The 27,373-nt window shown below is 42.4% G+C and overlaps 1 protein-coding gene across 1 annotated transcript; it reads right to left on the bottom strand.

Moving 5' to 3' along the window:
• Positions 1 to 1,792: 1,792 nt before the first annotated feature.
• On the bottom strand, positions 1,793 to 26,474 carry MAL2 (mal, T cell differentiation protein 2). The gene is made up of 4 exons (XM_038555393.1): positions 26,301 to 26,474; positions 12,283 to 12,453; positions 4,789 to 4,944; positions 1,793 to 4,049 (listed from the first exon to the last, which is right to left on the bottom strand). Exons 1-4 carry the CDS (start codon positions 26,430 to 26,432, stop codon positions 3,978 to 3,980), a joined length of 531 nt encoding a protein of 176 aa, XP_038411321.1. The 5' UTR covers positions 26,433 to 26,474; the 3' UTR covers positions 1,793 to 3,977.
• Positions 26,475 to 27,373: the final 899 nt, after the last annotated feature.

Raw genomic sequence — 27,373 nt, 5'->3', positions numbered from 1 at the left:
ACATATATTTAATTACTAGAGAACTTGTAAGGTAGAATTCACTCTAAATACATCCAGAATTAGATGAAAAATACCTAGCCGTTTTATACCAGAAATTTTCAAGTATTAACAAGATCAATTTTTATATAGTATATCAATTAGAACACAAAAGTAGGTATTGCTGTAACATTCATCCATCTGCTAACTCAACATGTAGTTACTGGGTACATGTTATTTGCTATGCTCTTTTCTAGCCACTGAACATGGAGCTGTAAACAAAGTAGATGATTCCTCTCTATAAGCCTTACATCCTAGTGGAGAAGAGGACAAATGCAATAAGTAAATAAAATATATGTTGTTCAAGCTATATTTAAAATATATATCCTAAGTGCCTAGGAGAAATGCAGGAAAGGAGAAGAAGGCAGGCTGTTGTGAGATTGAAGGTGACAACTGGGCAAAGTTCCAAAGAGGGTGAGGGAGCAAGCCATGCAAGTACTTGAAGGGAGAATGGTCCTGAGAGAGCAACTAGTATTGACCTACTGCCCAGGGCACAGCTTAGGACTCTCTCTACAAAGATAAACTTTGAAAGCATTAAAAAAAATCCATATATGTCCTAAAGATGATCATCTCCCCTTAAACTCTGGACCCCTACCACATGAATATGTTATATTATCACCTGAGATGCTGGCTCACTTAATAGCAAACTTGAAGCATAATGTTAAAGATAGAACCTTCGTGATGATGACTTAGAATTCCAGATTCTGGCACAGGCAGAGGTGGAAATTCAGAGTTTATATATAAAGATCGAATGGTGTATCTCAGACTAGAGAACCCTTCTGATGTCAGTTCCGGAGCTGACTGGGAAGCCAGGCTAATTCAGGAAAGTGCTGATATAAGGCAGTGCAGGAGACTGAAGGGCCTGCACTCCAGGCCAGAATTACTGGACAAGAGAAATAGGCAGTCAAGCTCTTCGGGGGCCTCTGTGGACCAAAGTTGCTGGATTTTCCCCTATAATGCAGGTCTGGCCTGAAATCTTACAGCCAAACTCATGAGTCCTTGGCTAGGACAAAAAAGTTCTAAAAGATGGTATCTACCACAAACAAATTATATTAAAAATTCTGCTAAAAACTTCTTTAAGGAGGAAAAGGGTTCTCATTTCCATATAAATGAAATATGTAAAATCTTGAAGAACTGAGGAATGCAAAACCATTAAGCACCTGGACTTTAGAGCCAGACTTCTGGGGGTTTCAAGTCTATTGCTAGGCACATGACCCTGCATGTCACTTATGGTCTGTGTTTTAGTTCCTTCATCTTTTTTCAAAAATTTAAATAGGCTGCATGCTCAGCATGGAGCCCACAACAGGGCTCCAACCCATGACCCTGAGATCAAGAGCAGACCTGAGACCTTGAGTCGGATGGTTAACCAACTGAGCACCCAGGTGCCCTGAGTTTCCTCATCTTTAAGAGGAGATACTGTCTACCCCTCAGAGTTGTCATGATGAGGATTAAATGAGCTAATATTTGAAAAGATGCTGAGACCCTGCCTGGCATATATTAAGCAATATAAAATGCTTTTCAATAAAACAGAGTAGAATTTAAACTTCCTTTAAAATATTACTTCCAAAGACTTACCTCTTTGACCTTCATCAAAGAAAAAAGGCTCACTGACATTTCCTGAGAGACTTTTACATAGAAATGTTTAAAGCCGAACTTTTATATATTGTGGGTCTAGAAATTCCAAATCTGTCAAGTTTATATCAAACCTTTCACTGAATTTCAAAGTGAATTGTATAAAAAATAGATGACCAAAAAAAGATTATCAAATGAATACTTTATTAGAGTCATAACACTTATAAAATAAATTTCTTTTCATCATGGAGTTACCAGATTTTAAAACCAACACTCTCATTTCTACAGCATATATAAAGAAATTCTCAAATGCCATAATTTTTGTTCAAGTGCTTTGTCACTCAATTCACAAACCCAGAACACGATTAATCTACAAATATAAGTATTCACAGTCAGATGAGTTTTAGGCTTGGTTCTTAATGATCTAGAAGCAATCCATTTACAAAAGTGCCACTAAAGCCATTTCATGAAATCATTTAATTTAATGCCACCAAGCATGGACCTGTTATACTTTGGAAACAAAAATAAAATCTCACAACTAAATCTAGCAGACTAACTTTGAATGATTCCAACTCGAATAGACTATATATCCTTATGGCACATTTATGACTTTGTAATATACAATTCATAATACAGGTTTAAGTGTGTGGTATGAAGCTAGAAAAACCAAGGAAGTCAGATATTATAGAAAAGATAGGACATGAGTATAAAATCGTAGACTGATTTTTTCTTGCCACATATTGAAACACAGTTTATATCACAAAGCAAACTCTAATAAAATTCTTCCTTCTAGGGGATTATTACATAAGTAGCATCTGATCACTGAGCATTGATCATGTTACTCATTCAGGATTGTTCTGCGTTCCATGAAATCTAATAGCACAACTTATACATGGCACTCTTATGGGACGATTCAGCCAAAAAAGCAAAGGGCTGAAGGTTTTGACTGGTCAAAGCCCTCTTTTCCCAGAGGAAGCCCTTCTGGGGTAGGAGAGAAGTATCTTGCTTTGGACAGTGTGGTGGGAGCTGGGACCTAACTCTTACTTGGTCTCCCATTCAAGCCATTTTTGGCACCTTTCCACAACCAGGGTCTCTAACAGATGCATTAAAATATTTTCCGTGCAATTCAGCCAGGGACAAGTTCTTATAATGGCTGTTGTTTTAAAACTGATTTTATACCAATGTAAAACAGCACAGATGTTGGGACCATTATCAAAACACGTAAAAAGCTACAGCTTTAAGTTTTATTTAATACTATATCCAAATTTAACTCAGGAAGTAATGTTAAATAATTAGAAGTTACAGGTTAACTCTTCTATTTGGTAAAGCCTCACATATCCACACATAATTATTCATATGTTCATGCACAGGACAAACAGCTGTATTCTGAAGCATAAATAAATCCAAAGTAAGACTAAGTAGCTAGATACCAGTTCCAGTAGTGGTGAATGGTTTCTCAGGGAATCTCATTTTAAGGATGCCAGATGAGAGGTTTGCTTAGTTGTTAAGAGACCCTTAGTTTGATTAAGCAACTAGGATTTACTTCATAAATTACATTTCCTGTACCCAAGACTCTGCTTGAATTCGTCTGAAAAACTATCCACCACTTTAAGGGTAAGTACTTGACCATTAACACAAAGGCAATGTGATTATTGCATAATGAGGCTAAATATCATGTTTTATACCTTTCAGGATCAGTTCAATAAAATACATAACATATAACTAAGGTTTTATACCAGAAGTTGGCAAACTATAATCTACAGCCCACAGGCCAAATCCAGCCTGCTTCCTGTCTTTGTGAATAAAGTTTTATTGGGACACAGGCACATTCATTTGTGTATGGCCTATGACTGCTTTCACAAAATAACAGCAGATTTGAATTGTTGCAACAGAGACTGTATGGCCCACAAAGCCTAAAATATTTACCAACTGGACCTTTATAGAAAAAGGGTGCCAATCTCTGTCTTATATTAAAAGACAGAGTGCAGTGGGAAGGCTATTTAAAACGTGGTTTCTTTCTTTGTTTTTTAAGGAAATTTTAGTTACCTATTAAAATTAAGGTTTAGGTGACTCTAAACAAAAGAAATACCCCTTTTTTATGAGAAATATCTGTATATTTTATGGATATAAAGAAAATCTTCTTTAAAAAAGAGACAAATGTAAAATTAAAGGCCATTTCTCTGTTTAACATCATAATACAATTAAAATACCATCCATGAAATGAACCAAAACTTGTACTTTGATTCTCTCTGTATACTAAACAAATTACTTTTGGAATGTTGTTCTATCTGGACAAAATGGCATCTATTTGATCAGACACATAAAGTAGACAAATGAAACTAACACAGGCCGTTAGTTTCTAAGGAGTGTTACGGTCGCCATCTTCGTAAAGCCAGACCCAAACTGCAACCATAACAAGCTGTTGTCACAAAGGCAAAAATCTAAGAAAAAAGGAACAAAAGCTCACATCAGATATATACCACCAACTTTAAGAAAACACTCATCCTAAGGAACAACTATCTGAATACCTATCAACCTACCTAAAGGTACTTCATCATTTATGAAAATGGTTTATATTCATCTTTTTTGATGATTTGTACTACTGTTTTACCCCCTTGCATCATTAACCCTTCTTTTAAACATTCTGGCCTCTAATAATTTTCTCATTTGTGGATAGCCTTAGATTGAACACTTGTTCACATGCTGGACTCACTTATTAAATATTTATGAAACCCCCAACACAATATTCAAAAATTCATTATGAGGTGTCTATTCATACAGTGATTTCATAGCCAAGAAAAGTGCAACTATCAGAACTTGAGGATGTATCAAATCCTTCCTGGGACAATGGGAAGCAACTTCAGAAGAAAACCTGCAGAAATGAATCAACAGATTGGCATGGGAGATAGTCCTGAAATCTGCACTCAACCCTGAATTTCTGTCCTTACTTTTTGACAAAGATTTCTTAAGCATCGACTGTGTGTACATCAGGACAAGGGTTCTTGTCCACAATAGGAGGGGTCAGAGCAGGACTTAGCTCCTCAGGTTTGTCTACAGAAAAATAGCTAGTATATATATAATGCTAATGGCTATTATTAGAGAAAATGATTGCTGCCCCTAGAGTTTCTAGGAGACCCGGGGAGGGGGCTGTGCTGGTACCCTGGACTCATCGACACTCACTGTGGCTGCTACGTTTATGTTATACTGGTTATCGCTCAAGAGCGGCTGCACCACCATGGTCGTATTGCAATGAAGATCATGCAGGGATGTGGCTGCTGCTTCCAGTAGAAAGGCTCCAAAGTAGAATACAAACACTGTAAAATGGTACACAAAATCCTGAAAGAGGAGGGGGAAAAAGACACCTACAATTAAAAGTATACTTTTTTTTTTTTCTGTTCCTTATTTCAGCTCATGAGGTTTAAATTCAGGAAGGTTAGAACTTTTAATCAAACAATCTTTAACCATATTTACCATTTATTCTGGCTCCTGAGCCATGTCAAGCTATTCGAATCCAAATGAAAACCAACCAACGATCTGCTATAGTCGGCTGCTTGGCAAAACTGACATACTGAATTTTATAATAAAATATATAATTTTACAACCTTGTTATAGTTATTTGATAATAATTATAGTATTACAGTATATCATATAGCTATACGATAATATACATACACACATTTTATAATTAGGCCTTTTATTTCTGAGCAATTTTATTTTCATCCATAGACTATCACCCCATACACTGAAAAATGCAGGAGACCTATGACATCATAGAATTCAGTAACATATCTCCTGATATTCCAGAAACACAAATTATATATCATATACTTTGACAAAATGTATAGGAACTCTCAAAAGTCAATTGTCATAAGGTGATTTCATATGTTGCTGGCATTGTGAGGCATAACTCTACTGGATTTCACATTGTCTTACATGAACAGATGTCTATCAACACGTCGCTGTGTGTATATTTGTCAACAGCTGCCAGATACCCGGTACATTACATCCATTATCATTTATCCTTACAACCACCATTTATTATTCCTATTTTACAAACAAGTGACTTCTTTCTTTCTTTATTCTTTCTCTCTCTCTTTCTTTTCTTTTCTTTTCTTTCTTTCTTTCTTTCTTTCTTTCTTTCTTTCTTTCTTTCTTTCTTCATTCATTCATTCATTCATTCATTAAATGACTGTTTTAAAGCTATATAAACATAACCTTTTGAAAGAACTCAAACCCACATAGGGCTGATTCCAAAGTCCGCTTTCTTTCCTCTATCAAACTGTTTGTTATTGATACGGCAACATTACAGAGAAAGAACAGCACGCTGCTTTTGTAAAGGCCCGTTCAGCAAAACTGTCCATAGGAATTATTCTTACTCTGCCTAGAATAGTAAGGAAAAGTTAACTCACCAGGAGTGGGAATTCCAAAGGTAAATACTAAAAATACGTTGTACTTAACATTTCTAACTTATAAAAGCTGACTCACCAATATGAATCAAAAGATTTAAGAACAATGTCACGCACTGATCACGTGTCTAATCTATAGCAGAAATGCTTAAACACGTGTAGCTATGCAACAAACGTTAATTGATGAAGGTCAAAGTCCAAATGTTATGACTTTTAGGAATTACAAGTAACACACCTGGATCTCAATTAGTAATAAAGATTGAAAGAAAAATATATTTAAGATCATTAGACTGAGGTGGACTCTCGAAAGTGGCTCACGTTACCTTAGAAAGGGCAGGAAAAGTCTGATGACATGGCCTGCAACTCTTGGTATAATGAGGTCCTCACCTTCTTCACCAGCCTTGGCTCATGCCACCTTCCCATCCCTCTGAGCATCAGCCACTTCAACCTTATTTTGGTGCCAGGAAATACTCTATACCTCAAGGCTGATGTTCCTTATACGCAGTATGGTGTGGCTGGAAAGACTCTTCCCACAACCAATTATCACTTGCCCCTCCCCCCACCCACCACCAACTTTCTATTCCTGCTAATTTTGACTTCTTCCTCCTTTTCAGTAGTATTGGAACTGATCCATGGTGAAGGCTTCCCTATCCAATCCTTTTCCTTCATCTTTTATGGGTGTTGTCATCCAATAAACTTCTTATATTCCTAACTCTGTTTGACTTGGGCCATGCTACCCATCTGTCCATATTATCCTAGGGCCACATGTATCCTAAAGTGTTGGTGTAAAAGAATTGAATTCATGGCAATACTGGTGAGAGAAAATCATTATGCAGGCTCCTGGACTTCTAGAGTCAGGCAGGCAACCTGAAGTGGAAACTTACAGGTCTTTGTAAAACAGCTCCTGGGCCTTGTAGCATCCGTAATTATGTACTGCACACATTCCCCTTTAAGAAAGAACCTGGCATTCAGCTGTGAGGAGTCTACTTAGCTGATGACTTTGGCTTCAGTGGGTTGGGGATCTACTGCTATGTTTGAACCAAGGCAACATTCCTCCTGGCAGTCTCCAGCTACTAATGGTACAGTGGGGATACTGGTGCCTGGCCACTTTTAGCTACTATAAGACTCTTAAGGCAAAGACTGTGCTCTTGAGCTTATCGTTAATTTGGCCAAGACTGTCAATCTGCATCCCACACTAAGACTTTTCTGTTTTACCCTATTTCCTTCCCTATTTCTTTTACGGGTATTATCTCTTCTCTTCTCCCTCAAAAAAAAATCTCTTGCACTTTTTTATTTTCTTTTCTTTTTTAGAGAGAAAGAGCATGAGCAGGGGGGAGGGGCAGAGGGAAAGGGAGAGAATCTTAAGCACACTCTAAGTTCAGCATGAAGCCCGACTTAGGGCTCGATCTCATGACCCTGAGATCCTGACCTGAGTTGAAATCAAGAGTCAGATGCTTAACTGTCTGAGCTACCCAGGCATCTGAAAACCTCTTGAACTTTTAAATTCATCTTACAGTCTGTTTCCCAGTGGACCTGAGATGACAAATATGCTCTTCAAGTACCCTGAACACTCCCTGCTTGACCATTAACATCATTTTGATTAATGCATCAATTGTGTAATTATTTTTTTTAAGATTTTATGTATTTATTTGAAAGACAGAGAGAGAGAAGATGAGTGGGGAGGGAAGGCAGAGGGAAATGGAGAGGGAGAAGCAGACTCTTGCGGAGCAGGGAGCCTGACATGGAGCTCCATCCCAAGATCATGACCTGAGCTGAAGGCAGACACTTAACCGGCTGAGCCACCCAGGAGCCTCTGTGTCATTATTTCTTTACTGACACTGTCTACTACAACAAACTCTTTGAGAGCCACTACAAGCCTGTCTTGTTTACTACTGTATTTCTAGGGCCTACTATAGCACCAGGTATGTATTAGGTGCTCAGTCCAGATTTCCCACCACCAGAAAGCCACACCCATGTTTATATTTGGCCATCCTGGACATTTTATTCCAATGTCTGCTACATGGGGAATGTGTGTGAGAAGGGCTTCCACAAATTTTTGCTCATCATTTTGGACAGCACAGGTTGTTCATCCAAAACCAGTGGTTCTCAAAGGTAAGCATGCCTCAGAATCATCTGAAAAGCTTGTTACAACACAGACTACCTGTGTCCCACCTTCTGAGTCTCTAACTCAGTGTGTCTGAGTGGGACCTGAAAATCTGCATGTGTAACAAGCTGCCAGGTGATGTGGCTGCCGCAGGTCAGGGACCCCCCTTTGTGAACCACCTGTCCTAAGTCCTTGGCACTTCCCCATCAGCAGATGGCCCCATCCCCTTTCTGAGTCTCATTTGTATACCCTTGCTCTTCTGCCAAACTTCCTAATATTCACACAGCCCAGTGCTCCCCTCTCTTGTCTTCACTTTTTGCTCTGGTAAACAATCTTAAGCATAGCTCGATTTTTTTTTCAGCAACAAATGACTATCCCCCATATTCATATCTTAAGCCCATGTTTTACTCTTCAGGTCAGATTTTCACTAACTAGTTTTAAAATAAAAGCTATGCTGTAAATAGGGGGATCCTGGTTTCCCCGATGGCAGCATGAAAAAGGGACAATGGCCACACCAAGTTTTAGCTTTCTCAACAATGAGAACAATAATAGGAATTGTCATAAAGATCAAATAAGTAAATGAATGTCAGGACAGAAAACATAGCTCGGGACATTCACAGTATTAAGTGAAGTCCGAATAGGCAAATGTATGCCACTTACTTTGGGGGAAGAAAGTGAAATATGTTTAATTGTACAGGATTTTTTTTGTAGCTCTCATTTTTCTAAAATATATCTTTCCTTCACATCCCACCTCTCCAAAAATGGAAAATAACTATGGTATCTCTTACTTAAAGTTAGGCAAAATGGTATTTCCTCTCTACAAAAAAACAACAAAAACAAAAAACCAAAAAAACCACCTCAAAATCAAAACCTGCTTCTTTCCTGAAATTAGAATAGGGCAAGTTTTTAATATTTCAGATATGTTATTATATATATTACATATTATATTTTTATTTCATCACTTACACCAAAGCTAGAAAGCCTTGGGGAAAAAAAACTGAAGACATTTACCACTACAAATGCTAATTCAACCCCATAATCAACAAAAGCTCGAAGCTATGAATATTTTAGTTAATATCTCACAACAAATACTTTTAGAAATAAATTCTTTTTTTTAAAGATCTTATTTATTTATTTGACAGAGAGAGCATGCATGAGCATGGGGAAGGGCGAAGGGAGAGGGAGAAGCAGGTTCCCTGCTAAGCAAAGAGCCCAATGCAGGGCTCGATCCCAGGGTCCTGGGATCATGACCTGAGCTGAAGGCAAGATGCTCAACAGACTGAGCCACCTAGGCACCCCAGAAAATAAATGCATTCTTTCTTCCTTTATGCAATGCATACAGGTAACATTAAACTGTTATCACAAGGGGAAACAATTATTTTTTGAGTGGTTAATGTCTAACAATTCCAGAATGCAGCAATTAAAAATGGTCACCATCTGTGGTCAATTCCACAATATGCATGGCTAAAAAATTTTCCTCACTGAGAGTACCCAAGATATATTTCAAAATCTACCAAAAGCAACTAAGTGATCAGAAATGACCAATCATGTGGAAAAAATCTCAGAAGGGGAGAAAGAAAGGAGCCCTTTCAAATATGGCAAGTGTTTAAGTCAACTCCATGAGAGCATAAGTTGGCCCTCTGAAAATGTGCCCCCCAAAGGAGAAAAAATGAGTGGGAAATATCAGAAAGGGAGACAGAACATGAAAGACTCCTAACTCTGGGAAACAAACTAGGGGTGGTGGAAGGGGAGGTGGGCGGGAGGTGGGGGTGACAGGGTGATGGGCACTGAGGTGGGCACTTGACGGGATGAGCACTGGGTGTTATTCTATATGTTGAACACCAATAAAAATACATTTATTAAAATAAATAAATAAAATGAAAGTGTGCCCCCCATGACAAGGCTATGCAGGGACACCACTCACTTGCTGTGTGCTGTGTTGCTACCACCGCTTTCTCCCTCAGTAACAGTGGACTATCCCAGCTAAAGAACCACAGGATAAACTCTGCTGGTGACCTCTGCAACAGACAGGTAGGTCTTTCCAATTCTGGTTGCCCCTTTCATAAAGTGGTTTAATTAAAAAAAAAAAAAAAAAAGCACATTCTTATATTTTATTGTCGGAACACCAAGTATAACATTACACATGGAAGAGGGAGACCACATATTTAGGAAACCTAATAAACTTATGAGGATATTAATGATGTACTCAATATCAAAAATTAGACTCAATATAAACAAAAGGAAGAAAGATGGTATGAACATATGTCTAATAAAACCAGGAGGGATGTTGGAAAAATATTTAAACATTGGTATAGTATGTGCATCAACCATTAGAAGGGATGCTGGGCAGTGCAAGGGCCCCAGAGACTTAGTACTTTGCCAGGTACTAACCCTTTAGTTGCTAGGCTACTAAGAAGTCCAGGGAAGTCCCAGAGGAAGACCAAGGGTGGCAGGGAGCATAGCACTTGGGAAGAGATAGTAGGTTAGGGCAATGACTATGTATTAACCAGAACTAAAGGCTATACTGGTACATGCTGGGCAAATACCATCTTTGAACTTAATATTTACAGAGCTTGGTGGTGCTTACCAACAACATTAGGTATTGATTGATTCATTCATATATGATTATGGGAAAGCCAAGCACTTAGAAAGAGGAGATTAAGCAATCCATCTGTAACTTAAATAGAGATTTCTGATCTTCCTCACTTGACTAATTACTAGAAACATTTTCTCATCATTTATGAGAAAGCAAGGCAAAAATGTGGGAACACACTGCATCAGGAACCTAAGAAACAGAACTTCCTCTGTGTGTGTGTGTGTGTGTGTGTGTGTGTGTGTATGGAAATAATTTTTTGCCTTAAGTTTTTATTTAAATTCCAGTTAGTTAACATACAGTGTAATATTAGTTTTAGGTGTACAATTTAGTGACTCAACAGAATGACTTTCAACATTTCAAACTGCAAGCCTTGGTATACTTACAGAATTATGATGATTATTGACCATCTACTATAATCAGATACACAGCTGATAAGTACTTTAGAATACATTAATTCCATTATTCCTTAACAGCATTTAATGAGGCAGGAACTATAATTACCATTTTACAGAGGAAAAAATCGGAAGTCATAGAGGTTCAATACTTTGGCCAAGGCTACACAGTTATTAAGCAAACCAGACCTAACTTCAAAGCCTGTGCAAGATGATAGCCCTTACACCATACTTCCTCCTTTACACTAACCATCTGCCCCTAGGCTGGTTTAATGGGCAGCCACATCTACTCGACTGCACTGCTGATAACATTCGGGATGATGGTTCTCTTTACACTCTGTAACTAAGAACAGTTTTTAATAAGCCTAACATCCATCCTAAAGCTGGTGAATATAATGTTACCATACCTGAAAATAACTAAATAAGCCTGACGAAAGGCCTGATCTAAGTTTCTAACCACCAAACTGACTGAAACCTAGGTGAGGTGCTTCATGAATTTCATTAAAGCTTTGTCTACCACAGATTGGAATTTCAGCTCCACTGGCCATTTTGAAATAGTCTCAGAGATTGAATAAGCATAAGCATGAAAGAGGCCCCCTATATGATATGGGAAAAGGGAAGTAAGATGACCCAATTTAATGGTGTCATAATTTTTAAAATTATGTTGATTATAAATTTACTTTTTAAAATTACCAATTCTTATTGATTTAGGACAGGAATTAAAAATAAACTATCCCCTTTTCTAAGTATTTAGAGAGTAGAATATATAGCTGCTTGTTTTCTGAAAAGAATGTATGTATTTAATATCTAAAGCAGAAATCAATGGAAAATTTCAAGATACCTGTCCCAGCATCCATCTCCCAAAGGCACCTCTTCAATGGTTCAATAACTGTAATGCAATTCATTTGTTGCATGAAATTAAAGAGTCTTTGAGTAAAGGTCATCTAACTCATCAAGGAGTAACAGAAAAATGGCTCGGCTCTATTGACAGCAATTACATAAACTGGGATCCTGCTGTCCAGCAAGCAGCTGCACGGCAGCACAGCGGACCAGCAGTCAGACCTTTTCTCTCTCACTGGAGGCAACAGATAGAACAGGGGATCAGGCATTTCAGGACAGAGGAAGATATTTATACGTTTCTTGCATTTTCCTGAAATAGACTTAAAAATCCCTTACCAGGAAGTTCCAGTTGGCATCAATCTGAGTCACCATGCCAGAGAGGAACACGCCCAGGAAAAGGAGGGAAAAGATGAAAGCTGTCACGGACACGAACATGACCCATCCTTGTAGCAGAGGTAGAGGAACGTTGGAGGAGGCGACCAAAATCCAGACGAGTCCCCCAAACAGCTGAGGGAAGGAAGAAAGATGTCACATGTGTGGGCAGTAACTGAACATGCTCGCACCCCTGGTTTCTCCCCAGACCCCTGCACATGTCCCGGCCACCCCATTCACTTTCCTCTCTCCTGATGTAGGCCACCGGCTTCCCTCAGGGGCAAGACCAGTGCTTTCTCTCTCGGGTGACCCAGTCCACACTTGTCTCTGCACCTGCTTTTGTGTTGGACTCATCCTCAGCCCATGAACAGACACAGAATTCTTTCATTACCTAAAAATAGTTTCCTCTGACCCCTGTTGCCTAACAATTTCCTTTTCAGTCAATCATTTATACAAATTCAGCTTTGCTTGGTCCCTGCCTCCTACCTTGAGCTCTGACTCAAACCACTGGCTTCTGCTCTCACCATGTCTCAGAGAGTTTATCAGCAAAGATCAGTCATAACTTTCTAACTTGTCACTTCTAATGGCCATGTGCCCGTCCTTATCACGGCCTATTTGTACATGTGGGATTATTACCTCTCTGTAGAATAACAGCCGCAGCTGCTGTACATGGTAGTAAACAAAACCTACCCGATTTATTGATACTCTTCTATGTGCTGAGCATGGGAATAGGTACTTTGAATATTCACAGATCTAATACCCAGTAAACACCTACTGCCTGTCAGGCACTGTTCCAGGTCCTGGGAATAAGGTGGTAAACAAGCTATACTTGGTCCCTGCCACCAGAGAATTCAGTCACTTATAGGAAAGAGACATTTTTTTAAGTTTTATTTTTTAAAAAGATTTATTTATTTATTTATTTATTTATTTATTTATTTATTTATTTACCACTTATTTGGAGAGAGTAAGTCGGGGGCAGGGGCAGGGGCAGAGGGAGACAGAGAAACTCAAGCAGGCTCCGTACCGAGTGCGGAGCCCAGGGCGGTGCTCCATCTCAGGACCCTGGGATGATGACCTGAGCCGAAATCAGATGCTCAACCAACTGAGCCACCCAGGTGCCCCAGGAAATGGACAATTAAGCAAGTGAGTAAAATGCTGCTTCACACATGTCACCATTGGGGAGATTCTGGGCACCGCAGGCTCACAGATTGAGGGCTCTAAAATCCAGAGCTGAAAGCTCGGGAAACACTCCTTGGAGGCAGCCACCCAAGGGACAAAGCTGGAGAGTATAGCAGCCCAAGGAGAAGGTAGTTCCGGGGGCAGGAGGGGAGCCCTGAGGTGATCTCGTAGAGCTGAGGGCAGAGTTCAGCACAGCGGGAGCAGGAGCGGCAGGTGCCATGCGGGGGATGCCGGAGGTGAGAGCTGGATGCTGAGCTCAAGGGTCCTGCAGATCCACCCACGGAGGCGAACTTCTCCCAAGGCCGGTGGGAGGCCACAGGACCCCTGAGCAGGAATTGGCGTGATTCAATTCATATTCGGAAGCTTCTCTCTGGCTGCAGGGCCACAGGGCTAGAGAAGAGAGGATGTGGGCCTGAGGGACAATGGAGGAGACTGCGACAGCCACAGGGCACAGCCCAGATTCAGGCAGGCAGCACAGAGGGGAATGAGCAGATTAGACAGAAATGAGAGGTGGACGTGGTGGCAGGAGGTGACTGATCAGATCAGCAAAAGAACAGATAAGGAAGAAACCCAGGTTCCTGGCTCAGGCAACTAGGAGTGAGGGAGAGATCACAGGAGGACAAATGATTACGGGGTAGAGATGGTCAGTTTTATGAACCTATCCACAGCAGCCTCCTCTAAGCTACCACTAAAGCGATACAGGCTACACATCCTTTGCATGGCATCCCAGGTCCCTTATGCTCTAACCTGTCTTTTGCCACTAAGCCTCCCACATTTTACATTCAAGAAAAAAAAAATCCATAGTCCAAAGACAAAACGCTTTCACATCTGAGAGGCCTGACATATGCTGGCCCAGAATGTCATTCCTTCCCCATGTGTATTTGAGAAACTGCTGTTCATAGCTCATCTTGAAGAGTACATCACCCCAAAAGTCTTTCCTGAGTTCCACTCCATGCTTAGGTACCTCCTTATCTCCTGGGCAAGCTCCCTATATGGATATTTTACACTAATGAGAAATACTGTAACTGGATGTCCTGGCTTCCCGTCCAACTGCACTATGAGACCTTCTTGGCAGCCAGCTGCCTGACAGGCCTCTGCATGCCAAGCCATTTGTCCATCGACATAATGATCCCTTCCTATCAGTCAGGCACTACCCTAGATTGGTGATCCAAAAGCCTAGGCAGGTGGAAATCAATCCCCCTTCCCAATCACACGCAGACACACACACACACACACACACACACACACACACAGAGGTCATATCATAGAAACATATCCATCTGGCATGCGGGAGGCCCTCTAATATTTGTTTAGTAAATAAACTCCAAGTTTCCAAGAACAGCTGGAACTCTACATATTAAAAACCAATAATTATGTGTGTCTTGCCTCTTAAGTATCTAGATAATATCCAAACTGCAAATTGCACAAATCACTAAAAGTTAAAGTTGCAAGTTTTAATTCAAGTTTCTAAACAAGGGCCCAGTCATACAATTCATTGCCATTTTGAAAAACATTTTCAAAAGCATAATAAATTATCACTTGAGTATGATAACGATAGCACCAATCTAATAAATTTATAATTGTGGTTGCTGAGGTCCTAATTTCAAATAAAAAAAATTAACAACACAGAAAGTTTTGTGAAATAAGTCTAAGTCATGGAATATTAATGCACACTTAAAAATTTAACCAGAACCTTATTGTAGCTATGAAGGAAATAATGTTCCCGGTAAAAAGATGCTCTACTCTTTCATACTATTTACTAAATATTTGAAGGTGATAAGATCTTCAAATCTTTCCTTTCTTTCTCACCATTATCTTCCTGGTAACCTTTTCTTACTCACCCACTACAAATAATTTATACTAACTACTCCAAAGGCTATTTAAGAAATATATGCTGCTATTAAATATCTATTAATTAAAGAGCCACCTATTGAGAATTGAGGTGCAAGTACACAGGGTAATAGAGATCAACTGGCCATGTTTATTAGGGGCAAGCTGACTGAGATAGAAAAGCATAATTATATGATATAAGGATTATGATAAATTGACCCTCTGAAGAAGAGTTATATGATCCCCTCGAATTAAGGAGAACATTTAATAAGCCCCGACTGGACCTCAAACTGGTTGGCCTCAAATCTATTGCCAGGCACTGTAGAAGAATACTCAAGAGAAAAAAAGAAAAAAAAAAAAAAAGGCGAGGTTCTGTCTCCAGGAGCTCTAGATTAGGGAGAAATAGACACCATCAAATCTGATTCAGGAGCAGATTGTGGTGAGTGCTATAAAAAGAGCTCCACACAGTGTGCTCCAAGAGGCTGGGAGTGGAGAGAAGAAATATAATGGGAGGCATCGAGAGAGGGAGGCGAGGGAGGCGAGGGAGGGGAGGGAGGTGAGGGAGGCAGGGGAGGCAGGTTTTCAAGCAGGCTTTCAAGGCAGACCAGGGCTCTGACAGCAGATGCTGATGTGAAACAGTATAAATGAACCATTCTTGTCATACTCAAAATTACAGCCCTTCCAACACCTCAAAACCTTGGAAAGGAAACAAAATGCTTATATGAAAAGAACAGATTCCCTTCCTCATCTGTGGTGTGTGTGTGTTGCGTGGGAAGGGGGCAGGCAGGGGAGGAAGGCGTAGGAGTGCCCCACCCCACCCCAATCCCTGGCTCCCTGAGTCTGTGAAATCCAGACCGGAGTCCAGCTCAGCAGGGCAGCTTTGGTAGATACAGGAGGGTCAGAGAACAGAAGCAAGGCCCGCCTTCCTCACTGCAAGACTGTCACCTTGGTGTACAGGCCACTGGGGCTTTGACACAGTTCTTTCTTCCTTGCTTCTGGATTTGCCTTGGCCAAAGCCTACCTTTTCTCCCTGAGCTTCCCAACCTGGCTCCAACTTTAGAAACTGATCTTTTGGTTAAGTGTCTACCTTCGGCATCAGTCATGATCTCAGGGTCCTGGGATTGAGCAGGAGCTGGAGGTGGACTCCCTGCTCAGTGGGGAGCCTGCTTCTCCCTCTCCCTCCGCCCCTCCCCCGCTTATGCTCTCACTCACTCTGTCAAACAAGTAAATTTAAAAAAAAAACTGATCTTTTAATAACACTTCATTAAGTTCTCCTTAACGGTCATATATTTATTTCATCTAATTCTTGGCATTACTAAGCTGAGGGCATTTACCAGCCATACTTAATTATTAGCATCCCAGTTTAGCGCAGGTGACTCTGGAGGGAGCCTTGTTTTTGGGTGAAAAGCGGAGCATAAACATGGTTAAAATCTGAGAGAGAACAGTTGATAAAGTATCGTAGCAACTGCACAGTACACACACTGTGAAAGAGAGTGGAATGCCATGTCTGCCCACGTTTTCTCCTCTTGGCTCTGACTCCACATTCTGACCTCTTGTCTATCACTGCCTTCCATCACCCTCTAGTGTCCTAAAAGGCCCAATAATTACATATAAAACTCCCCAATGTATCACATTTTGACATTTCTTTCAGGAACTGGTAAGTTGGGGCTTAGGACTCCAAGCCTCAAGCTCTAACAAAAAGATGACCAGACTTCCAGGTATGGTGCAAAGGCAAACACTCCCTAGGCATAGGTATCAGCCTTCCGTGGTGACTCAGTTCCCCCTTAGCCTCTGAGCTCAGATTCAGGTGATGTACCTGAGAGACACCGCGAGCGCTCAACTATGTGCCGAGCTGCAGTTATTTAATTGCTACCCATTCCTAAAACCACACATCTCCTCTGTGGCTTACCATATGTTTATCGCTTTCATTTGGCTTCTGCGGCCCACAAGGGTGTGACTTGATTGAAGCCTTCCCATAAGAAAGCCGTGGAAGTTTTCATCTACATGTCACACTGCACCGAACCTTCCAAGTTGGACTTGAAATGTGTTTTCACTAGAAACCGTGGACTGGTGAGAACCCGTAACCCCGGGGGAAAACATGGTATTGAGCCAGAAGCAACTCTTGTGATGCTAGCTGCGTGGACGACTGATTTCTCAACTTGTCTCCTATTTGGATGGTCTTATGTCTCTAAAGGATTCGTTTTGCAAATACCCCTTTTTTTTTTCTTTCCAAAAGTCACTTATTTCCTACTTGCAGGCTTTGAAATATGCCCTCCAACATCTTTTTTTTTTTTTTTAAAGAAGATTTTATTTATTTATTTGAGACAGAAAGAGAGACAGAGAAAATGAGTAAGGGGAAGGCAGAGGGAGTAGCAGACTCCCTGCAGAGCAGGGAGTCCAATGTTGCCCTCCAACATCTTAGCTATCAACTTTCAAAACAATCTGACACCTTCATCTTAGTATAGTCTTATTAATGCGCTAAGTAAACAGTCCAATTCCTACTCTGACCTATTTTTCAGTCAAAGTTTGGAATGAGAAGGGGCAAAGGTAAGTGAATCTGAAGATATGAGGGACTGGTTAGACAATCCCTAAGGAGAAATATTTCATTATTTAGAACTTCCTGTATATAACATATAACCCGTTCTTTCACATTTTCCTGCTATTTATAGATTGAGCACTTCCTCACTGTAACAGTGAGAAAATGAACCAACCAATAAGCCTAGAGGGAAAAAAAAATGTCTCTTAATCTGGTTTATAGAGTTAGTTCGAGTAGGAGGTTAAAGCTGATGAGGATAATAGAAATATTAGCTAGCACTTATCTAATGCTTATGCTCCAAGAACTGCTCTATGGATTTCATTTTACCAATTTAATCCACACAAACACTGAGAGCTAATTACTATTATTACTCCCATTTGAAAGATAAGTTGAAATACACAGCCATTAATAACTTGCCCTAAGTTATAGTCAATAAATGTTAGCCTATGCTCTTGATATTACGCTGTCGTGCCTCCCTCAAAAGTTAATGTTCAGTCTGGAGCAGGGTATCTATCCTTTTGCTGTGGACTGGCTTGGTGGAGGTCGGAGACTGATTTCCTGAAATCATATCTCTTGTGAGGACACAACTTTCATTGGAACCACAGAGCAGTTGGTGCCCCTCCAAAAGTTCAGAATACCTCATCTTCTTGGTGACCTCTCCTATTTTAATAAATGCTGGTTTACGGGGCACCCGTAAATGAAACAACAGGGTTGAAGAATTTTTAATGTGTTTAGACTACCATCTAATGAATAGACTACCTATAACCAGCTCTTTATACACAACCTGTATTCCAAAATTTTGGTTTTAACTGGGAACATACTATGGTCAAGATACAACTGATCCATGTGCTTGTAAGGCAGCCCATAAATGTGTGGATTCATTCACCCTCCTACTGTAGTCAAGTGGTAACAGTATCGAGAACACTGCTGTCACTTCTCCAAGCTCACCTTCCTCCCAACACTGTTACTTTTCCAGCTGCCCAATCCTGGCACTCTAGCCTCTTGCTCCTTGTCCCCTGCACACGAGTCCATCACACTGGTCCATGCTATGCCTAGCATGATGCCACCAAAATTTTCTCTGGATAACTTAAACTCTGGCAGCATATCTTCCAGAAAGACTTCCCTGGATGGATGCCATCCCTTGGTGCTTCCATGGTTACTGATGTCTGTATCTTTTGTAGCACTTACAACTATTGGTTGGAAGTTATAGATTCATATGGCTGGTTTCCCCACTGGATTGCAAGTTCAGAGTTAGCAGCATTGCCTTAAACATCTCTGCATGCTCAGAACCCAAGACAATGCTTTCTACAAAAGATGTTCAAGTGCCTTCTCCTTGAAATGAACGAAAACCAACCAGGGTGTGTAAAGAATGACTCTAAAAGAAAATGCTCCAGAAGTACAGCTGAAGATGCTCAGAACACACTGCTGTCTGGGGCCTAGCTCATCCCCTAGTACATGGTGGGTGTTCAAAAATAGGCATGAAGACTAGTGAAGCAGGAACATGTACTTCTCAATTTTTAAGTTATTATTGGCAGCACCCACCACCTACTACAAGATCTCAGGAGGCAGGGATGGAAAGCTCTGAGGAAGTTGGCAGCTTTTGCCAGTCTAGCTCATGACACCCCATTTTCAATCTTCTTCGGGCCCCAGATTTGTTCAATTCATGGATTCTACTGCAACTGCTGCTGGAACTTTTGACTAGGGCAGTGTTTATCTTGTGCCTTACCCGACCCCCTCCTACTTCCTCCATCAATCCCCATCTGTCCTCTCACTATGCGGACTTCCATCCAAACTGGTCCTGGTCCTGGACTAGCCCTGATGCAGTTCTGAATTAGAGGTACAAGCTGATTAGGTGTTTTTTGTTTGTTTTAAAACAGAGAAAGGAAAACCAGACAAGTGAGAAGCAATGAGAAATAACAGATATAGAACAGGCCTCTGTACAAAACATACTAATGCAAAAGAAGTTTCGCTTTTTAGATTTACATTTGAAAGTTCAAAAAATATGTCTGAGGATGCTATAAAGAATTTGGTACTACAGTTTTTTTTTTCCCCCTCTCCATCCAAACTTCCATCCCGGTTTCTTAAATAGCCGATGCTAACCCCAAAATGGGAAGCACATCTTATATGGGGGAGAAATATGTTCTGACCCCTTTTTTATTCTTACTTGTAATTGCTCTTGATTTTTTAAAAAATTCTCTTTTCATGTTTGTGGGTAACTAGTTATCATCTAACTAGTGCAGATGATGCAGGTCCATGCCTGGACATCAGCAGGAACCCTACAAATCATTGCCTCTTTTCTTCCTTTTTACCTCCCTCCTATTATAGCTATTATACAAAAGTTAAGAATATCATATATGGTGACTGGAAAAGGATGTGATCCCTTGTCATACAAAAGAGGACATAGGAAATTCAGATCAGACTGCAGATTCCTGGAAAGGAATCATGACATTTTAAAAGTTGTTCAGGAATCTACTCCCAAACTACCCTTCTCCACTCCAATTTCTCCAGAATGTTTTCATTCTTGGTACAGTTTGTCCTGCAGATCCAATCTACTCCCAAACTTCCCTTCTCCACTCTAGTTTCTCTAGAATATTTTCACTCAAGGTACAGTTTGTCCTGCAGATCCAAGAGCATCTGTTAGGCATCACACGTGCAGGATACTGTGCACACCAGTCTGGTTCCTGTCCTTTGTTGTTACAAAGTCTTTCCTATTCAGACACATCAATGCAAATATGCCATGGTCATGACTCCTACTACCAACCAGAACATTTCTATGTGGTTCTGCAAAACAAATCTTCTCTCCTTGAGATTTTCCTTTAGAGCTCAAGGTCAAACTTTCCAGGAACCTGATTTAAAGTTTTCCATACTGCCATTCTTCATGTTTCATACAGGGCTGCCAGTCAGGGCAAACGACTGCTGAAAATAATCCTGCATAGAGGCATCAGTTTATCTTCTCTTATGAAGCTTTAAGGACTCTTTACACATGGCTGGAGGTTTTTAACCCAGAGGTAAAGGGAAAATCTTAGTTATAAAATAAAACCCCTTTTCAAGAGGTCAAACACATCCATGAAGAGCCCCTCTTCACCACTGCAAACACACAATGTCGGTGTGCAACTCAAATCTATATTCTGGGCAAGAAAAGGAGACTCTATACATCTGACCATTTATACATTCATCTAATGTCAAATCTTTGGGTTGAAAATAACCTGAGATCCCTTCCGTAGATTGCTCTACAGGACTGCACATGCCTGTTCCAGAACCCCTCCCTCCCCAACATCCTCTCATTAACATTTGTTTTTCTGGCATAATTCCTCTGAGTTACACCTTAGAGTTAAGTTTGGTCTAGTATCATTTCAGGACATGCCAAACTCTACATACCTGGTTGACCTTCTAAACGTCAGGCCTGACTCTCTTCTTCTCTACTTCTTTCATTTATCAAGTTGTTATTATCCCCCACTCAAACCACTGAAACAAGCCCGTTAGCTTATCTCTCTGCCTTCAATCTGTTTTATAACCAAACCCCACGACCCAAAGATTTCTGAAACACAAGTATGATCACGTTTGCCCCTGTCATTCAGCAGCAACCCATCCTGTGCCTTGACCTACCATTTTCAGCACATCACAACTCAAGCCCTGCCACCTGCTCTTTCTCCTTCTTCTGTCCACTTCCCACAGGTCATGTAAAAAATCAAAACAAACTAACAATTGCTAGAACCTTCATTTCATGGTCCTTCTCTTCTTTAGGGTTTACACATGCCCTTGTTTCTACCTAGAATTTTCTTCCCCACTTTTTCTGTCTATTGAATGCCTACTCATCATTTCAGACTAAGCTCAAATGTCACCATTCCATTCAAGCTGTCTGTCCTGGACTCCTCAGTGGCCAGACATGCTCTATCCTGTTTTGCTTTCTTCTTTTTCCTTAAGATTTTATTTATTCATTTGACAGAGAGAGAATGAGTGAGCATGAGCAGGGGGAGGGGTAGAGGGACAAGCAGACTCTCTGCTGAGCAGGGAGCCCAAAGCAGGGCTCAATTCCAGGACCCTGAGATCATGACCTGAGCCAAAGTCAGATGCTTAACTGAATGAGGCACCGAGGTGTCCCTCTACCTTGTTTTTAAATAGTACTTTTCATGAACCTATTTTATCAATTCAAACACAGCACTGTAATTCTTTCTTGACTTTTATACTTCACAATATAGGAATTTCTTTTAAGGGTAGGGGCTATGTTAATCATTCTACTTCCAGGATATAAAATAAGGCCTGACGCATAGCAGATTCTTAATTATTTGTTGAATAAATGAAAATTATTGGGACATCTGCAACACTTAGGTTGAAGCATATGAATAAAAGTACTATAATATCTTTCATAAAGAAAAACACTAATGAATGCCTTGGGGAACATGGACAGTTTATTGAAACCGTGGAACACACTGAATTCAAATATATTGCCTTTTATTCTTTTATTTGTTTAATACTGTTACACCTGATCTTTCTTGTGCATTATACAGGATAAGCTGAGGACAGGGACCCGAAATATCTTATTCAGCCCAATAGTACAGATGCTCTGATGTCATTTTCTTATGAACAGACCCATATGGAAAACACTTTCTATACTTGCATCTTTCTTCTTGAATGGTAGTTATTTGAGATGCATACCTTCTCAACTAGGTTATACGTTCTTTCAGGTGAGGAAGGGTCTAAACATGTTTTTTTCCTGGAAGAGTGCCTTGCACACAATAGATAATCAATAAATGCCTGACAAATGACATAGAAAACATGAATTTAGGAAACCCTGAGAGAATTTGAAAATGTGACTTCGAAGGTGATGTTTTCTCTCCTAAACTACAAGGCTTTGCATTGCAAACATAACAGTATTTAACACTTCAGGCAAGCATAGCTTGGTGCAAAAAACAGAGGGGCTAACAACCTACCTATCTACGAGTGGAACAAACCTATCTCAAGAAGCCATACCATGCATGTGTGGTTGTAATATTCTCCATCTATGGAGCCAGTGCTATAAATTGCCTTACCTGGTGCTGTTAAGGAGGCACTATTTGCATCTTTCGAATTACCTCTCACCAAATGGCTTATACTTGAGAGATTATATATGGGTATAATAAGGGGAACTGAGGTTGAATTCTTTATGTAAAATTTATCTTGAAGTAGAGTTGACATATAACGTTGTATTAGTTTCAAGTGTAAGGCATAGTGACTCGACAATTCTATATATTACTCAGTGCTCACCACAGTAAGTATAGCACCCTCCGGATAACAAATTTTCTTTCTTTTAAAAAGAGATTTTATTTATTTATTCATGAGAGACACACAGAGAGTGGCGGAGACATAGGCAGAGGGAGAAGCAGGCTCCCTGCAGGGAGAGCATGATGCGGGACTCGATCCCAGAACTCTGGGATCACAACCTGAACAGGAGGCAGATGCTCAACCACTGAGCCACCCAGGCATCCCGAGACTGAATTTTCTGAGCAAGTTTCTGGTTAGTCTGAGAAGCGAACTCCAGGATCATGGCTTCATTAGCTTAGTCAACTATGGATAGCCCAGTCCATCTTGCCAGATGCTGTTTTCACATGGCAAGTCTTAGATGGCAACAAGACATAAAAAGAGAAATCACCAAGACAAACGGATTTGAAGAGAATGTCAAAATTGAAAAAGAGTAGGGGGATATCCAGAAACACTGGAAAAAGCTAAAATAATTGGGCCCCCAGAAAGGAGATTACCTAGAGTTTAGAACTGCTCCTGCCAAACCATCACATTTAACCCACAGGCTGAGGAATTTGTAAAGAGGAGCCATGGGAGATGGAACATGTTAAAGGAACCAGAAAGCTGGAGGGAAATTTAAAAAGCTGGGACCAAAGATACATCCAATGTGTTTACGTAGCTCATATGGGTGTATTAGATAGAGAGGTACCAAGGCAGCCTTGATCTCTGCTCTCTTATGGCGTATAATCCAGTATCTCTAAGCTGTATGGGAGGGTAAGAACCAAGCATGAGCTTATAGTTCAGCTCCAATGAGGTCTGTTGTTTCTCTGAGGTCACCAGCTTCATTGGATGATTTTGGTTCTTTTATTTTTGAAGGGGTGGGCTGAGGAGAAACAAGGATGATAGCCAAGTAAAAGAGGTAAGGGAGGCCTAGATTTTAAGTTATTACATATGTTTGGCATAAAAAAAATGAAGAGTAAACCAACATGGCTTTTGGAAGTGGTGCTATTCTATGTAGGTAAGGGTCTGAGACATGTTTCTGGAGTGAGAAGCCCTATGACATGAAGAAATAAGAGGAAAGGCTGGATAATTCTGTGAGCCTGGGTCCCTACTAGAATAGGGAAGGGGGAAAGCTCTCACACAGGGAGAAAATTCATATTTGCGTGAGGGCTGTCTTGTCCACAGAGCCCTGATAAAGGCCGCTCTTGGTGCTTCCCAGCCATGACTGTACACTAGAAGCTCTAGGGAGCTTTTAGAAGAAACTGGCTGACTCTGGGCACCCCCCCTCCCCCAGGAGATTCTGATTTAATTAGTCTGGGCCAGTCACCGTATTTTTAAAAGCTGCCCAAGTAATTAAGTACAGCAGAGTTGAGAACTAACTCCTGGGCCAGATAAAGAGATATGGGGGCAGGGGAGAGGAAACAGAGTAGAATGAAGCACTCCCACTTTCTCCCTCAGAATTAGGCAGCGTTTCCAAAAGTGTGATAAGACCACGGATGGTCCCTGAGACAGTATTTGATTTGACGGCACACGGATGAGCCTTCTTCGTATATACGTGTCATAGACACACACGTGTACCCTTACATCTCTTTACATATACACATACATATAAGTAAATATATAAATAGGTAGTTGAGTAAACATTAGAAAAATATACCCAGTGTATCAAATTTGAGGATTCACGGTATTATTGCTTAGAATGAGGCTTGAAGTGGGTACTAAAGTTTAGAAGTGAATTGAAGTGAACATTCTGTAAATTCTAGTACAGGTGGAATGTGGATTTGGCAAAAACTTGTAGAAGAGGTATGCAAACAAGCCGAGTTAGAGGAACATGGAACTAAAGCAGCCCAGAACTTATACAAGCTTCCTCCCCAGATCCTACTGTTCTGGGCGCATCTCCCCCACGCACAACAGCGCCCGGGCCCAGTGCCATCCTCTCCCTACTCTTCTCACATGGATGCCTGTACCTCATCCCAAGCGTTCAGATGCTTCTGAACTGGGCTCAGACTCAAAGCAGCCTCTTCCAGCCTCGCCGTCACGATCCGATTACTGATGTCGTAGCCTGTAACTCACTTGTCTCCTTTTTCAGATTCAAATCTGAGCTAAACTTAACCTAGCACGCCTTAGCCACCTTAGCATAATAGGGCAAGAAAACCAATGCTCGCAAGGCGTTCCAGCCCCACGAGCACAAAAGTGAAACTGAAGCTACCAAATCCAGGTTATGCAAACTCAAAGGAGCAGGTTAGGGAAGAGAGACGGAAACTCCACACGGGACCAAACAACATCAGCCTGCAGGAAGGGCAGGCACTTGCTATCGTTGCACTCTGGATCCGCCGTTCTCAGGGCCTGACGCAACCTTGGGTTGCCCAATTTATGTTTGCACATTTCCCCTGGTCCAAAAACTCCCAAGTCTATAAAATTGCCTTTAGAGAGTTTAAATCTCTGGCCCGATAAGGTTGCAGGCTAGGCCAGGTAACCTCACCGTCACCTGGGCCCAACGAAGTGTGCTGAGAAGGCGTGGGGCTGCCCAGGTCCACTAGGGAGCCAGAAGGTGCAAAGGCAGGCAGCGAGGAACTGGACAACCACGTTTCTACCTTTCCTCCACCACCGTCACGCCCACTTGATTAGAACCTGCCAAGGGCACGGTTCAGACTTGACCTTTTTCCCTGCTCTGCCTCCTAAACGCTGCTCCCCTCTCCAACTCAAAGGGCACTAATAATGGCAAAGGAGGAGGGGGGGTTGGCCTAGGTCTTAAGCCCGCCTCCCCTTCCTGCTACCTGCCCCCCCCCCCCCCCCCCCCGCGTCTTTTCTCGGCGAGGCGAGGCGGCCTCCAGGTCGCTCGGTCACCGGCGGCTACACCTCCGCACCACCCAGCAAGATGGCAGGTTAGCAACAGGCGAGGCCGAGGGCGCCTGCTCCAGCTCTAGCCAAGCCGCCGGGGGCTCCGGCCGTGCCCCGAGCCCAACACCCTCCCCTCCCCGAAGTGCCGATCCGGGGCCCCGCCGGGCCGCCCGATCGCTCCCGGGGGGCGGTCCCCGTGGCCAGCGGGGGCGCAGGTGCCCGCGTAACAGGTGCCAGGCGGTGGGCCCGGGCGGGGGCTCGCGGAGGGCGGGACCCCGGGGCGGCGCAGGTGCGGGCCACGTGGGAGCGAAGGGAGCGGGGGCGGGGGGCGGGGGCAGGGATGCGGCGGGCGCGCCGGTCACCGGGCCGCCCCACTTACAATCTCCAGGCAGACGAAGGCCCCCGAGTAGGTCCGCAGGATGTCCGGGCCGGCGGGCAGGGTGATGCGGGGCGCCGGGAAGGACACGGCGGGGTTCGGGGGCGGCGGGACTGGCGCTCCGCCGGCCGACATGCTGCCGCTGCCGCTCTGCGTCTCCGCCGCCGCCGCCCTCCCTCCGCCCGCCGCCGCCGCCGCCGGGTTCCCGCCGCCGCCGCCGCCGCTCGGGTCCGCGGGGTCCGGGCGCGCCGCGGGGAGGGGGCGTGGCCGCGCGGGGCCCCGCCCCGCCCCGCCCCGTCACGTGGGCCCAGGTGCGCGAGCCGCGGCCGCCGGGTCCGGGCGCAGGTGCGTTGGCCTCCTGGCGCGGTCCCCCCCGCGGCGCCGCGCTCCCCTGGTCTCTCCGCCCCCTGGTCTTCGTTTCAACCTGGTCTCTCCCCGCTGCCCTCCCCCCGCCCCGGGCCTCGCAACTTCCCTTCCCCACTTTCCTCGATTTAGCTGCAAGACGGGTCTTGAAGTTGTGACTCAGAAGGTAAAATCAAGGTCACCAGCCACACCTAAAAAGTGGAGTGGATCTGCCCTAAATGGGACTCTAGTGGGATTTTTTTATCTTTCTTTTTTTTTTTAATTTACTGTTTATTGGTGTTCAGTTTGCCAACATGCAGAATAACACCCAGGGCTCATCCCGTCAGGTGCCCCCCTCAGTGCCCACCACCCAGTCACCCGCACCCCCGCCCTCCTCCCCTTCCACCACCCCTAGTTCGTTTCCCAGAGTTAGGAGTCTTTATGTTCTGCCTCCCTTTCTGATATTTCCCACTCATTTTTTCTCCTTTCCCCTTTATTCCCTGTCACTATTTTTTATATTCCCCAAATGAATGAGACCATATAATGTTTGTCCTTCTCCGATTGACTTACTTCACTCAGCATGATACCCTCCAGGAGAGTCAGCTGGCTCAGCTCCAACATCCATTGGTGGTGGAGGCGAGGGGGATGCTGGACAGCTAACTGGCTTCTTTGGGTGCCGGTGGTGTGCTCATCTGTGAAATGGGGGCAAGGGTCTTTACCTCTTGGGATTGCCC

Source organism: Canis lupus, chromosome 13 (genome assembly GCF_011100685.1).
Source record: "Canis lupus familiaris isolate Mischka breed German Shepherd chromosome 13, alternate assembly UU_Cfam_GSD_1.0, whole genome shotgun sequence".
Lineage (NCBI taxonomy): Eukaryota > Metazoa > Chordata > Mammalia > Carnivora > Canidae > Canis > Canis lupus.
Note: the sequence above shows the minus strand (reverse complement) of the source record. Positions and strands in the feature narration are given on the sequence as shown.

Bases quoted from the DNA above. Each gene is read 5' to 3' on its own strand.
- MAL2 (XM_038555393.1), bottom strand. From the start codon at position 26,432: ATGTCGGCCGGCGGAGCGCCAGTCCCGCCGCCCCCGAACCCCGCCGTG. The intron at 12,454-26,300 runs GTAAGTGGGGCG...TCCTTCCCTCAG, and splicing joins CCTTCGTCTGCCTGGAGATT to CTGTTTGGGGGACTCGTCTG. The intron at 4,945-12,282 runs GTAAGGGATTTT...CTCCTCTTTCAG, and splicing joins ATGCCAACTGGAACTTCCTG to GATTTTGTGTACCATTTTAC.